This window comes from Malus domestica, chromosome 12 (genome assembly GCF_042453785.1).
Source record: "Malus domestica chromosome 12, GDT2T_hap1".
Taxonomy (NCBI): Eukaryota; Viridiplantae; Streptophyta; class Magnoliopsida; order Rosales; family Rosaceae; genus Malus; species Malus domestica.
The window spans coordinates 21,027,609-21,042,950 of NC_091672.1; the positions used below are offsets into that span (position 1 = coordinate 21,027,609).

At 41.4% G+C, this 15,342-nt stretch overlaps 2 protein-coding genes across 3 annotated transcripts; one reads left to right on the forward strand and one right to left on the reverse strand.

Annotated features, from left to right (window-relative positions):
- Positions 1 to 356: 356 nt before the first annotated feature.
- Positions 357 to 830, reverse strand: LOC103414070 (uncharacterized). Its single transcript, XM_008352484.1, has one exon. The coding sequence runs from the start codon at positions 828 to 830 to the stop codon at positions 357 to 359; it is 474 nt and encodes a 157-aa protein (XP_008350706.1).
- A 3,916-nt stretch (positions 831 to 4,746) lies between these two features.
- On the forward strand, positions 4,747 to 10,027 carry LOC103430441 (transcription factor MYB51-like). 2 transcript variants are annotated; one of them, XM_029089516.2, is made up of 9 exons: positions 4,747 to 4,899; positions 5,301 to 5,463; positions 5,736 to 5,787; positions 6,158 to 6,215; positions 6,611 to 6,705; positions 6,798 to 6,901; positions 7,239 to 7,367; positions 7,710 to 8,856; positions 9,520 to 10,027. In XM_029089516.2, exons 2-8 carry the CDS (start codon positions 5,318 to 5,320, stop codon positions 8,839 to 8,841), a joined length of 1,716 nt encoding a protein of 571 aa, XP_028945349.1. In that variant the 5' UTR covers positions 4,747 to 4,899; positions 5,301 to 5,317; the 3' UTR covers positions 8,842 to 8,856; positions 9,520 to 10,027.
- The last annotated feature ends 5,315 nt before the right edge of the window (positions 10,028 to 15,342 follow it).

Genomic DNA, 15,342 nt, shown 5'->3' on the forward strand with positions numbered 1-15,342 from the left:
AAACCCAAATAGACTTTCATTTTTCGATTCATAATCAGTTTGAAAACAATTTCACTTGAAATGAAAACGATTTTTGTACATTATTTTCTCCTTCTAAACATCTATGTTTATTATGTCATTTGATTCTTCTTATTTTATTCAATTCAAACGTCATAAATAAACAATGGTGTTTTCGGTTCCATACTTTCTGTTTTTTTTTTAAAACCGAAGATAGGATTAATTAAAGACGAATAGGAATGTTTACATCGTGGGCTAGAACATTAAACAGAAACTCCCGCCCAATACAATCCCAAACAAAATCACCACCTTTCTGAAAGGCAAACTTCGCCATCGAGTGAGCCGCACGGTTGCTCTCCCTAGGCATAAACGAAAACGTCACAGAACCTCTGTACTAGAATCTCGATGTCACCAAGGATGCATTCAATGCTGTAGTCTTGTGTAGATTCTTTCTTTAGCATCTGGATAATAACTAAAGCATCAGATTCAATTACCACATTATTAAAGCCGTTATCAATGCAGGCCAACAGAGCGCTCCGGATAGCACATGCCTCAGCAGCCGCCGCACTGTGACAAAAGCCAGATCCCGATCTTCCAGCAGTTTGAAGCAGACCCGCAAAGTCACGGCCCACCCATCCCACTCCAGCTCGCAAAGAAGACCTACACCAAGCCGCATCGGTATTCATCTTAATGGTGCCAAATTTTGGTTTCTTCCATTGAGACTGCGGACGATTCGCCAGCTTGTGGGGTTTTGAGTTCTGTTGACATTCTCCCTCGAGACTCTGGGACAGAGCCTCACGGTAATCGGAAATATTCTTCCTCCATAGCGTCATGACTTCTAGGTGTTGTCTGTGTACACCATTGAATACCAATTCATTTTTGTTTTTCCATAGTCTTCAGATACCGAAAGCAAACTCCTAGAGAATCTCCTCATTCTTTTTCGTATTCTTGATTCTGGTACAAATTTTATCCCAACTTTCCAGGAAGTCGGCTTCAGCCAGCTCTCGGGAGTTTATATGTATAGGGGAACCAAACCAAAATCGATGGCTGAAATCACAATGGAAGAATAAGTGATTTTCCGATTCATCAAAAGTGTTACATAGCCCACAAATGTTTTCGACTCGCATTTGGCGTCGTTGAAGATTGTGACGCATCGCCAGAGCATTATTGCAACACTTCCAGATGAAGAATTTAATTTTGTTGGGAACCTGCAACGTCCAAATCTTTTTCCATACCAAGTTGTTCCTGCGGTGCTCACTAGGCGTACCCCGACCTTTCCTACCCAGGGCGCCGTTCTCCATCAAATTCATTGCCACTCCATACCCAGTTTTAACAGAGTAATCGCCATTCACCGTATAGTGCCATACTATTCTGTCATAACAGCTAGATTTACTTAGAGCTATGCTTAAAATTTGCCTCGCTTCATCCCAGTTGAAACCAGCCGAGATAACCTCTTCCTTCCAGGACTTTGAGACCGGTTCAATTAGATCTCGTACCATAATTTCTTCTAGGCTGTCCTTCAGGTTAGCCAAGAAAGTTGTAGGTGTCGGTAACCACGGATCATTTCGAATATTTATGCTTTCCTCATCTCCTACCCGCCACCTTACATAATGTTGAAGTACCATGCGACCTTCGTAGATGCCTTTCCATCCCGACGATGTGTTCCTCCCTCTTCCAGCATCCTTGAAAACTTTTCCTGGAAAATATTTATCTCTCAAAACAGTCGCAAGAAGGGAAGTGGGATTTTGGATCAACCGCCAGCCAATCTTTGCAAGGAAAGCAAGGTTAAAGCACTGGATATCCTTAAAACCCAAACCACCGGCCTGTTTTTGTTTCATTAGCCGATCCCATGAAATCCAATGACATCCCCTTCTCTGATCATTTCCTTTCCACCAGTAGCTTCAGATTGCTTTCTCCACATCCCTATAGACCCCAATGGGGAGTTTGAAGCAGCTCATGGCGAAGTTTGGCAGAGCCATAGCAACTGCCTTTACCAGGACTTCCTTCTCAGCTTGGGATAGGAATTGCTCCTACCAACCCGCTAACCTGGCTTCAATCTTATCTCGAATCTCCGCAAAGACAGCTTTTTTGGAGAGTCCAAAATCAGCCTGCAGTCCAAGATACTTCCCGAAACCATCCTTGTATTGTATCCCCAGAGTTTCCCCAATTTTCTTCTTGGTCCTTTTAGATGTCGAAGTTCCAAAGAAAATCGAGCTCTTGGACATATTAATCTCCTGCCCAGATCCGCTAGCATACACATTCAGGACATCTGCCACACCTTGGGCCTCCTCAACCATAGCATTCCCAAAGAGGACTGAGTCGCCTGTGAAGAAAAGATGAGTAATAGGAGTCCCATTAGGTGTCATCTTGTAGCCATGGAGGGCTCCACGTTCCAGCCCTTTCCTAATCAAACTGGAGAAACCCTCAGTGCAAATTAGGAAAAGGAAAGGAGATAAGGGGTCCCCTTGTCTTAAGCCCCTCTTCGGTTGGATGTAACCCGTCGGAGAGCCATTGATAAGGATACTAAATGATACAGTAGAAATACATTCTTTTACCCTATTGCAGAACATCGGTGTAAACCCCAATTTAATCATCATGGAGAGAAGGAAATCCCATTCCACACGATCGTAAGCCTTTGCCATGTCCAACTTGATGGCCATTCCTTTCTGGTTTTCCTTACTTTGATGGTTCAGGGAGTGGAGGATCTCGTGTACCACCAGAATATTGTCATGTATTTACTTCCCAGCAACAAAGGCAGATTGATTTTCGCCAATCACCTTCGGCATTATCTTTTTGAGTCTGTTAGTCATCACCTTAGCCAAGATCTTGTAGCTAACGTTACAGAGGGCAATAGGTCTGAATTGCGTCATGTTCTTTGGACATTTCACCTTAGGTATAAGGACTAAATTTGTGTGATTTAGTTTCCTCAGAAGGGTTCCTGAGTGCCAAAATGCTTTGATGGTCTTCACCACATCCTTTCCCACTGTCGTCCAGTGATCTTTATAGAAGCATCCAGAGAATCCGTCAGGCCCCGGGGCTCTTGCGGATGGAATTTGAAAAGCAACCTCCTTAATTTCTTCATCAGTGATAGGTGCCACTAGGTCGCGGTTATCCTCCGGTGTCACCCTAGTCTCCATGCAGTCTTCTACTTCCTTACTTTGGCTGGGCCTGCATGACTGAAATAAACCAGTAAAATAAGAGTTAGCAATATCACATATATCTTTGACTCTCATGTCACTTTCCGTTGGAGTTCTCTAGACCCTTTATCTGATTGTATCTTCTTCTTTTCAACGTTTGAGCATGAAATTTTTTTGTGTTTTTGTCTCCCTCTCGTAGCCATTGAACTCTGGATTTGGCTTCCCAGTAGGCTTCTTCGTTTCTGTGGGCAAACCGAAGATCTCTCTCTTTTAGTTTAACCTCCTCAGAGGCAAATTGGTTAGACATGTAAGCCCTCCTGATCTCTTCTTTCAGTTTGTCAATGGCTTTTTTTGAATTTCTACCCCTGCCTTTATACCACACCTTAAGGCTCTTCCTGAGCTTTTTCAGTTTTTCGCAAAACCAGAAAGCATGAGATCCACCAAGCTTGCCTTCCCATTCATTTGCCACAAGCTCACGGCATTCCTCCAGTTTACTCCAGCGGGCATCATAAGAGAATTTTCTTCCTCTCCACGCTTTAAGCTTCTTAATGGAAAGAAAAAGCATGGCATGATCAGATCCTTCAAGCACCATATGTCTTATTGTAGTGTCCGGGTATATGTTGTTCCAGCCCATCGTTGCTAGCTCCCGATCAAGCCTTTGTTGGATAGGTAAGGACTCTCTATTGTTTCTCCACGTGAAAGGATATCCTAGGTCCATGAGTTCATTCCTGGCCACGAACTCCCTGAAATCTCTCATACTGGAAGCCGGTCTGTAATTTCCTCATTCCTTTTCTTCATTGCATAGGACGTCGTTAAAATCTCTCATACTTTTTGCTTTGAATACAAGTGATATTTTATACTAATCTCAATAAGAGAAGGGGAAACGAAAAGTGCTTGAATTCAGAAAATAGCTTATTTGAGAGACTAGACGATCCAACAAAACATATATACACCTTTCCAAACATGTTTGATTGCTTCAAGTTTCATCAATTTTTACGAATTTGAATTGGAGCAATCTGACATGGTCAGAAAATTACAATAGGAATTAAGGTGAAATTAGAACATAAAGGAGAGAGAAAAAAAAACAACTTGCACTAAATAATTGGTCACGTTGAGGGTTTTCCCGCCAACCAACGGTCCAGATTCACGAGAATAATACAACCTAACACAAAGAGAGAAAAAAACATCATCAGGCACCGTTCATTCACCCATTGATCTGACGTTCCAGCCAACATTTAGTACCCTAACCCGCCATTTAATAATTAAAACGTTCTTTTCCAAACAAAACCCACTTAAACGACGACCCATTTATTCCCCAATCCAACGGTCCATAACTCCCCGCGCAATCAAACCGCTCATCCAACCGCTCCAAACCTGTTCGACATTTAACAAAGGGGCTCAGAGTGCCGTTTGAGGTTCAAACTTTTGGCTAACGTTCCCAGCACGCCGTCACCCGCAGTTAACTGACAGGGTTTTCTATACCTCGCAAAAACTCATACCTCTTTCGGTAACGGTAATTAACGGAGACGTCGGTGCATATATATTCGTTATAAAATTTTCTAAACATTTTTTTAAAGTATTTAAATATTATTTCCCCCAGGTTCTAACCTCTGTTCTCTCTCTCATCGTTTCAACGGGCGAGGATTTTTCGAAACCAAAAAGCTCTCCTCTTTCTTTCATGTTTCAGAGAAGAAGGGTTCTGAAATTCTATTGGGTTTAATCGATGAGCTCGATTTCGATTCCCGCCACTTCTTCGCAAGCAGAGGTAACTCTTACCTTTTCAGAAAAATCGTTTTTATGTTTTTGAAAACTCTTGTCCTTGTTTTTGTTTTTTTGCTTTTCAATTATTTTCCACTGGGTTCGATCAAGTTTTTACGATTTATTAGACTTCAAGTTGCTTGGATTCGTATTGGGGTTTTTGGGTTTTCAATAAAAGCCCTAGAAGAATTGTGTTTAATTTGCAGTTTTTTTTTTATCTGAAAACGAGTTTTTAAGATCTGGGTCTTCCTTGTCTGGGTCTATGGCGGTACGGTTTTGGAGATTTTGGAGTAAAGTTCGGGGGTGTTAGGTGTTTTCGATTTGGTTTAGGGTTTTCTCTTAGAGGGTTATGTTTTGTATTTGTGTGTTTGTGTATCTATTTATTGATTGGGATATTGGATTTTCGAGATTATTTTTAGGAGGAGATGGCTGGGGCAAAATTAGAGGAGTGTTGCCTTGAGAATAAGCAATCCATGGCTACATCGAGCTCGTCTGTATCCGAAGGCAGTGGCAGTGCTATTATCAAGTCCCCAGGGGCTTGCAGCCCAGCATCTGCTTCTCCTACTCAACGGTACTTTTCCTCAATCCTTAATAGCTGTGATTTAGTTACAACTATATTGACGGTCTCTATTTGAAAACCATTCAATTACAAATTTGGTGTTCATCTTTAGTTCCATGCATCTGCTTTTAGAAATTATATGGTTTTCAATGGATTTTTGTATCCTTACCAGCTGGAAAATCGATCTGCTAACTTAATTTTCCTTTTGACCATTATGCATAACTTATAATTGTCATCGAAAGTTTTGTGGCCACTGAACTGAAATGTGTTTTTTCACCTTTCAGGAGAACTAGTGGTCCTATTAGGCGAGCCAAAGGCGGTTGGACTCCACAAGAGGTCAGCATTTCATTTTGTACTTATGTTCACTTGTTTGTATTGTCAGCTAGAAGCATGTACGTTTTTCGTGTTTGTTACTGGAGGGAGAGGTTCATTAGTCAGTCATCAAAACATCTATCTTGAAATTCTTGAATCTGTCATTGCTTTTAGACTAACTGGTTGTATTACTTTTGTTATCAGCACCCATTTTCATATGTTGTGTTGCTGCTATGATCCGCAGAAAACAAATGAAACTGGCAATTAGATCAAAATAAATTATTGTTTTGACTAAACAGTTACAGTTATGGATTAGCATGCTGATCCTGTTTATTTAGTCACAATTCTTTTCATTGCATGAGTCTAACTTTTAATAAATGTTGGATGACCACAGGACGAGACATTAAGGAATGCCGTTGCTGCTTTCAAGGGGAAGAGTTGGAAGAAAATAGGTACATCTGTCGCCTGAGTATTGTTTCTGATTTATGTTGTTGGTTTCCAAGGCAGTTTTAGAATGCATCTTTTGGGTGGATTTTGTGTAGTTACATCTTTCCGTAGCTATAGTGTTTTTAGGTAGCAGTGAGTCTGCTCAGGCAATGTGTTCGCCTAATCTTTTTAGTAATAGAGATCTTGATAAATTAAAATAAATCTAATTTTGGTCGAATGATAAGCATATAGTCAGAGCTCTGAAAGTTCAAAGCAAACCCATGATAGATGTCCCAAGAGTGTGAAACGTGACTGTTCATTTAATTGCCTGATTTTCTATTTACCTATGTTGTGAATTTTCTGTTGTACCTAATATTCAGGAAACCAATCTAAAATTTGAATTTGAACAATGTGTATGCAGCTGAATTTTTTCCTGATAGATCGGAAGTGCAGTGTCTGCATAGATGGCAGAAGGTTCTTAATCCAGAACTTGTTAAAGGACCATGGACTCAAGAGGTTGGAACCTGATACCATACTTGTATTTCTTAATATGTTCTTGCAGTTTTGATTCAAAATTTCAACTTTCTCTAAAATGTTTTGGTTTGTAGGAGGATGATAAAATAATTGAACTGGTAGCAAAGTATGGACCTACTAAATGGTCATTGATAGCAAAGTCTTTGCCTGGTCGGATAGGAAAACAATGCCGAGAGAGGTAATCTTCATAAGTTTTGAATTATCATGATGCTTTTATCTGATACCATCGACCTATAGTTACTAATAAGTTCTTATGTTATTGTCATATGTGATCCTGGAAATTTTGACCACTATTGTACTTACCTGATTGATCACAAGTGCCTAAAAGTGCTATTTTGCTCTGGAATTAACATTTATGCCATTTGTTGCTTAAATAGTTTTGTATGATGCTGTATACATTTTAATGTTATTTTTTCCGTAGGCTTGTATCTTCCAATTGATTTGTTCGCGAAAAACAATCAAATGGTTTGGGTAGTCACTGCTTTTATAAACAATGAACCATTTTTTCTCTTCAGGTGGCACAATCATTTGAATCCTGATATAAAGAAGGAGGCTTGGACGTTGGAAGAGGAATTAGCTCTTATGAAGGCCCACCAGATGCATGGGAACAAGTGGGCCGAAATAGCGAAGGTTTTACCTGGAAGGTATGTTTCTTGTTTGATTTGTCGTTTACGAATGACATTGAGGTGCTAATTAGAGCAGCAACATATAGATATATCAAATTTCTAGGATCACTGCTAAATTGTGACATCAAAAACTTCTGAATTGTGGTCTTATACCCAACTTTCGGTTAAAACTTTATGAAGGAAACTCCCAATTTCAATGAGTAGTGCTAATGCTGCCGTCTGGAAACCACTGTTACCTTAAAAATTAATCTTTTAAATTGGAAACCACTGTTACCAAGTTCTTTATTTTTGTTGTATATAACTTGGAAACCATTGTTTACTAAGCCAAATGTTGTATGTAACTTAACGATGTGTTTGCAGGACTGATAATGCAATAAAGAATCATTGGAATAGTTCCTTGAAGAAAAAACTTGACTTCTATTTGGCTACTGGGAAACTTCCACCACCTCCGAAGTATGGTGCCAAAGAGCCAAGATCCAATGCGACTAAAAAAATACTTGTTCGTTCAACTAAAGGATCAGATTCAACTGCTCAGACATCATCTGGAAATGCAGAAATGTCTAAGCTAGATGAAGATGGAAAGGATCAGTTCGAGTCCGCCGCTCCACCTCAGGATATGGGTGCTTCATCAAGTGTTCACCCAAATGAATGTGCAGATTCTGAAGGTGTAGAATGTGACCTGAGATTATCTTTTATGGATCTTAGTTGCTCTAACTCAGACTCAGGGCCAAAGTTTGATAATTTTGGAGTAAAAAGAAAGCCTCAGATTGAGAATTCTGTCAGTAATGGCCGGGCAGAGTCTGAGAATTGTGGATTTAGCAACCAAATGGACGAAGACAGTGTTAAGACAACATCTTTTCCGTTTGAAACTCCAAGATATGGTTCCTTGTACTATGAGCCACCACCGCTAGAAAGCTCTGTCCAATTCAATTCAGGTTTTTCAAGCATGCATCGCTTGCAGAATGATTACACCTCTAGTCCAAATTTATCACCTATAAGTTTCTTCACTCCTCCTTGTGTGAAGGGCAGTGGTTTATGTAATCAAAGTCCTGAATCAATTTTGAAAATAGCTGCTAAGACCTTCCCCAATACTCCTTCCATTTTGCGAAAGAGAAAGACCATTGGCCAAGGACAATTGCCTTGTAATAAAGTTGCAGTAGTGGATTGTGAATCAGTCAGGGAAATGCTTAATGTTTCTAGTGAACACAAAAACAGTGCGGAAGTTTCTGGATCTCAAGATGGAAGTTTATGTGAGAGTCCAACTAGTAATGGTATCAGTACCATTGGGCCTAATGGTAAGGCGTTTAACGCATCTCCACCATACCGGTTAAGAGCCAGGAGGACTGCCGTTTTCAAGTCTGTGGAGAAACAGCTTGAGTTTACATGTGATGAAGAGTATGATGCTAATTCTATGTCCGTGGAATTATCTGCAAATGGCGGCTCTGCTGTTATCAAAGACTGTACACATCCAACAAAGATGGCTGTGACCTAGGGCATGCACTGTAAGGTACACTTTTCTTATCATTGTTCTTGAACTTATTTGTCTCTGATCTAGTTTCTTAAAATGCTATCATCAAATAAAATTTTATGACCTTTGGTGTCGTCCTTTTTATAATTAGTATGTATTGTTCGCACTTGGTAAACTGTTCTTCTATTTTAGACGTCTCTGATGCAAGATCGCTATATGACATAGAATTGCTTAGTCAAGGAGTGAATTATGATTGTAGATTATCTGGTCGTTCGATTTTATCCTGCCATTATATTTGGAATTACATACCTTATGAGATAAAGGACAAGCTTGCAGAAGTAACTGATAGATTTTTGGTTTTCAGAGCAAGGAATCAAAGTTGTCATTCTTTCATTCAGGATTTTTAAGAGTTAGATCTATTTCCTCATTCATTTCGTTGTGTAGCCTTTGTTGCAAAAGTTAGAAAAGAGCGAAGCAATCTTTTCCACTTTCTTACAGTAAATTCAAAATGAAAAAAAAAAAGATTTGTGAAGTCCATTAAAACATTGGTGGTATCGAATCAGTTAATCCGACATCCAGAATCCGAAGTGATACAATTTCAACTTTCGTTTCCATGAAGCAGTTTTTATTTTCTCACCGGCAGCTGTAAATCTCTTTTCTTCTTTCTTCATTTCTGACTTGGTTTCCTCTGGTTTAATTCAGGGACAAAAGAGAGGGCGATTCTTTTTGACGTTGGCTGACACTGTTGAACTGGTGATATTTCCAAGTCCACAGAGCTTTTGAACAGAGTGATACTTCGATTTACCGGACCATTCTCTGGTCTCACATCTTCAATGCCTTACAAGTCATTAACTTGCAAATACACCACTTGTTATTAGTTACGTGCGAGCGGTTTTTCGGCACGCCAACTTGACAAAATACAGTGGCTGGGGCTTCTGTTATGTGTAGAATAAAAATGATAGGCCCCAAATACTTGTGAAAATATATTTTGGTTGTATCAGGATTTGTACAGAAAACCCCTCATCAAAGGAGCCATGATGCTTCATCCTTGAAGTTGAGGGATTTCTCAATGAAAGCTTAGCTCCTGTCATTCTTTATCAATGTTTACAGTTACAACTCAACTTAATTTCCCATGGAGACACATGTATGCTTAGAAATCATTTTTATTAAGTGGTCCTGGAAATCTTAGGGTTACTCTTTATTGCGCCAATTATTTTTTATTTAGGGTTTGTTTGATATCCCTTCTATTTTTTTGTTGTTGGATCATCTTCAATATTTAGAGGTCGCACTTGGTGCGATGGCAAGTGCCTTCGCCCATGAGCGGTAGGTCTCGGGTTCGAGACTTGGGAGCAACCTCTTCATAAATGGGGGTAAGGCTAGCCGACATTCACCTCTCCCAGACCCTACGTAAAGCGGGAGCCTTGTGCACTGGGTACGACTTGGATCATCTTCAATATTTGGGGGGTTAAAACCTAGAAGCTAAAGCTAGGGCGTCACCCGTAAGTGGCGCGCTGTGTGGCCCGAGCACAGTGATAAATGAGCAAGGGTCGCTGTATCTCCATCGGCACCCGGATGCAGTGTTAAATGAGCAAGGGGGCCATAGAAACTTCTTTTCGAACGACTCCACTCAAAGTTGTTTGGGAGCATATGCTCCTATCAACTTTACACGGGACACACAAAAGAAGTACTTTGATCCTATTAGACGGGGGAGGGTGAAGAAGCTAGGACAGAAGGGTAGAGTTCAAGAGAGCAAAATGCGTTTAGGAACGTGGAATATAGGAACCTTAACGGGAAAATCTATGGAAGTAGTGGAAGTTATGGTGAGGAGAAGGATAAATATTATGTGCCTACAAGAAACTAAGTGGGTTGGTAGTAAGGCAAAGGATCTAGAAAACTCAGGGTTTAAACTTTGGCATTCGGGCACAAATAGAACGAGAAACGGTGTTGGCATCATCGTGGACAAGACCTTGACACAAGATGTTGTAGATGTCAAGAGGGTAGGAGATAGAATCATAGCAATCAAGATTGTAATAGGACAAGAACTTATCAATGTGATTAGTGCGTACGCACCTCAAGTAGGGTTGGATAAGAGTTCGAAGGAGAAATTTTGGGAAGACCTTGGAGACTTGGTGCAAGGAATTGCTCAGACGGAGAAGTTATTTATAGGAGGAGATTTAAATGGACACGTGGGCAGGGAGACAGGCAACTATGGAGGTTTCCATGGTGGCCATGGTTTTGGGGAGAGAAACGAGGATGGGGAAGCTATCTTGGATTTTGCAATGGCATATGATCTCTTCTTAGCCAACACCTTCTTTAAGAAGAGAGAAGAACATGTGATCACCTACAAGAGTGGGTCGTCAAAAACACAAATAGATTTTCTCCTAATGAGGAAAGGAGATCGTATAACTTGTAAGGATTGCAAAGTTATACCAGGAGAGAGCGTGGCTAATCAACATCGCTTGTTGGTGATGGATGTACATATCAAAAGAGTGAGACAAAAGAACAAGACTTGGAAGTGCCCAAGGACTAGATGGTGGAATCTAAAAGAAGAAAAACAAGTCATTTTCAAAGAGAAAGTAATCACCCAGTGTGTGTGGGATAGAGAGAGGGAAGCTAGCCAAATGTGGGATTCCATGGCTAGTTGTATTCGAAAAGTAGCAAAAGAGGTATTAGGAGAGTCCAAAGGTTTTGCCCCACACCAAAAGGAATCTTGGTGGTGGAATGAGGAGGTACAAACAAAGGTGAAGGCTAAGAAGGAATGTTGTAAAGCCTTATACAAGGATAGGACCGATGAAAATGGTGAAAGGTATAGAAAAGCGAAGCAAGAAGCGAAGAAAGCTGTGAGAGAAACTAAGTTAGCGGCTTATGACGATATGTATAAGCGACTAGATACCAAAGAAGGAGAGTTGGATATCTATAAATTAGCTAGAGCAAGGGAAAAGAAGACAAAGGACCTAAACCAAGTGAGGTGCATCAAGGATGAGGATGGAAAGGTTCTTGCTACAGAGAACGCGGTTAAAGACAGATGGAAAGGTTATTTTCATAATCTTTTCAATGAAGGACATGAAAGGAGTGCTTCTTTAGGGGAGTTGAGTAACTCAGAAGAGTGTAGAAACTACTCTTTTTATCGTAGAATCCGGAAGGAAGAAGTTGTTGTAGCTTTGAAGAAGATGAAGCATAGAAAAGCAGTAGGCCCAGACGATATACCAATCGAAGTGTGGAAAGTTTTGGGAGAGACAGGTATAACATGGCTCACTGACCTTTTCAATAGGATTTTGAAAACGAAGAAGATGCCAAATGAGTGGCGAACGAGCACTTTGGTGCCTATCTACAAGAATAAGGGTGACGTACAAAATTGCATGAACTATAGGGGTATTAAGCTAATGAGTCATACAATGAAGCTCTGGGAGAGAGTCATTGAGCATAGATTGAGGCAAGAGACACGGGTTTCGGACAACCAATTCGGGTTCATGCCAGGGCGCTCAACCATGGAGGCAATCTATCTCTTACGAAGATTGATGGAAAGATATAGAGATGGGAAAAAGGATTTACACATGGTCTTTATAGATTTAGAAAAAGCGTATGATAGGGTCCCAAGAGACATTCTTTGGAGGATTTTAGAGAAGAAAGGAGTACGAGTAGCATATATCCAAGCTATAAAGGATATGTATGAAGGAGCAAAGACTGCCGTAAGAACTCATGAAGGACAAACCGAAAGTTTCCCATAACTGTAGGATTACATCAAGGCTCATCCTTAAGTCCTTACCTTTTTGCGTTGGTAATGGATGAGTTAACAGGACATATTCAAGATGATATTCCTTGGTGTATGCTTTTCGCAGACGATATAGTGTTGATAGATGAAACTCAGGAAGGGGTAAATGCAAAGCTTAACCTTTGGAGAGAAGTGTTGGAATCTAAAGGTCTTCGCCTAAGCCGATCAAAGACAGAATATATGGAGTGCAAGTTCAGTGCAAATGGAGGCCAAAACGAGTTAGGGGTGAGGATCGGAGATCAAGAAATACCAAAGAGCGACCGTTTTCGTTACCTAGGATCTATCTTGCAAAAGAACGGAGAATTAGATGGAGATCTCAACCATAGAATACAAGCTGGATGGATGAAGTGGAAGAGTGCATCCGGCGTGTTGTGTGACCGCCGTATGCCACTGAAGCTCAAGGGAAAATTTTATAGGACGGCAATAAGGCCAGCGATGCTGTATGGCACAGAATGTTGGGCGGTGAAGCATCAACACATACACAAAATGGGTGTAGCGGAGATGAGGATGCTTCGTTGGATGTGTGGGCACACGAGAAAGGATAAGATTAAGAATGAGGATATCCGGGGTAAAGTAGGAGTAGCCGAAATTGAAGGCAAGATGAGAGAAAATCGGTTACGGTGGTTTGGACATGTGCAACGAAGGCCTACTGACGCTCCGATTAGAAGATGCGACTATGGGACAGAGGTTCAGGGCCGAAGGGGTAGAGGAAGACCTAGGAAAACTTTGGAAGAGACTCTAAGAAAAGACTTAGAGTACTTGGATCTAACGAAGGACATGACACAGGACCGAGCACAATGGCGTTCTAAGATTCATATAGCCGATCCCACTCAGTGACTTGGATTTTCCAAGTCTCCAATCGAGAAGTTTTCCTCACTCGGGAAATTAAGGGAACACTACCCCAACCTACATGCTCCACTCAGAAAGCTTCAACATACAAGCTTCAACAAAAGAAAATTCAAAGAACTTAGCGAAGAAGGTTTTGGTGTATTTAACACAATACGTTGAAATGAAGGAAAACTTATTTATTGATATCCCCGATAAGCTACAAATGTGTACATATACATGAGTCAAAATAAACAAACAAGAGGGAGCCTTCACAAGGGTTGCTTAGGAGAAGTCTCAGCAGTCGGTAGAGCCCCAGAAAGAGAAGGCACCGGAGGGGGATCATTCGGAACCTCAGTACTAGACAGAACCCTAGAAGGAGGAGGCATCAGAGGTTGATTATTTGGAGCTTCATTACGCGGTACAGCCCCAGAAGACGAAGGCAATAAATGCCTTTGGAACAAACCCACAAATCTCTGATGATCAAGTAAAACCTGACCATCAGTTTCCTTCATCTGGTCAAGCTTCCTCTTCATGTTTGTAGCATAGTCATGTGCGAGCCGGTGCAACTGTTTATTCTCATGCTTGAGCCCTCTAATCTCCTGTTTGAGACTCATCACCTCAGCCGCCAATGATTCAACTTGGCGGGTTCGAGCAAATAGGCGTTGGGCCATATTAGACACAGAACCTGCACACTGAACACTGAGAGCCAGCGAATCCTTAACAGCTAACTCATCAGACCGTTTGGAAAGTAGTCTGTTATCTTTGGGAGTGAGAAGGTTCCTGGCCACCACCGCAGCAGTCATATCATTCTTCATCACAGAATCCCCAACGGTAAGAGGACCAGTAGGGGAGACGAAGGATGGGCGCCATATGTTGTCTGGAGAAGGCGGGGCTGCCTCTTCAACAAGGTTCAAGTCAAAACGACGGTCGGAGGGGCCAGACATTTTCAAAGGTGTTGAAGAGAGAAGAGGTTGGACAAATCAAGATCTTAGAAGTGCAAGAATGGAGCTTCTACTGGTGGAGATTCAAGTGTGCTTTGGAACTTAATGCCAGCCCCTATAAAAATCTGCACTCGACGGATCTTCAGAAATCGAAGAGGCGCCTGCTCAGAAATCGAAGAGGCGTTTGCTTTCTCAAAAGCTGGGCTGCTTAGAGACCACGAGGGTTGATCTCAGAAATCGAAGAGGCGTTTGCTTTCTCAAAAGTTAGGCTGCTCAAAGACCACGAAGGCCGATCTCAGAAATCGAAGAGGCGCTCGCTTTCTCAAAAGCTGGGCTCCTCAGAGACCACGAGGGCCGATCTCAGAAATCGAAGAGGCACCTACTTTTCCAGCCTTGTCAGCACCTGTCACACGCACACTCAGCTTTGCGGAAATTATGGGCATTTTGTCGAAGACTTCTGAGGAAGTAGAAAACACATGAATCTTACTGTTGAATCACCCACTTCCCACACGCAACAATAGCTCATGGGTACCACAGATAACTTTGCCAAAGTTCTCTGCCAAAATTGAGCACGTAAAGCTTGCAGCTCCCACTACATCGCTCTGACCAAGAAAGGTAAAAGAATAGCAAAGAAACAGCACTAACAAAGTTTAGACCCATAAATTTTGAAGGTCTAGCTACCATATTATTACCCACAAGGGTAAAGGAACAGTACCACTGCTGGATAATTGGAAAGTCCCTGTGTGTCAACCTCTGTGCTTCGTGGCAAGGTAGACTAGCAAACATGCCCAACCTTTACTCACACTCGAGAAAACACTACCAATAAGATTGCTTGCTCCAAAATCGAAGAGGCACCGTCCTCCGAATCTCGAGAGCCAGACTCCCAACATGACTACTTTCTCAAAAATCGAAGAGAGGGTAAAGGAACAGTACCATTGCTGGATAATTCGAAAATCCCTGTGTGTCAACCTCTGTGCTTCGTGG

Bases quoted from the DNA above. Each gene is read 5' to 3' on its own strand.
- LOC103414070 (XM_008352484.1), bottom strand. From the start codon at position 830: ATGACGCTATGGAGGAAGAATATTTCCGATTACCGTGAGGCTCTGTCC.
- LOC103430441 (XM_029089516.2), top strand. From the start codon at position 5,318: ATGGCTGGGGCAAAATTAGAGGAGTGTTGCCTTGAGAATAAGCAATCC. The intron at 6,216-6,610 runs GTACATCTGTCG...ATGTGTATGCAG, and splicing joins GAAGAGTTGGAAGAAAATAG to CTGAATTTTTTCCTGATAGA. The intron at 6,902-7,238 runs GTAATCTTCATA...TTTTCTCTTCAG, and splicing joins GGAAAACAATGCCGAGAGAG to GTGGCACAATCATTTGAATC.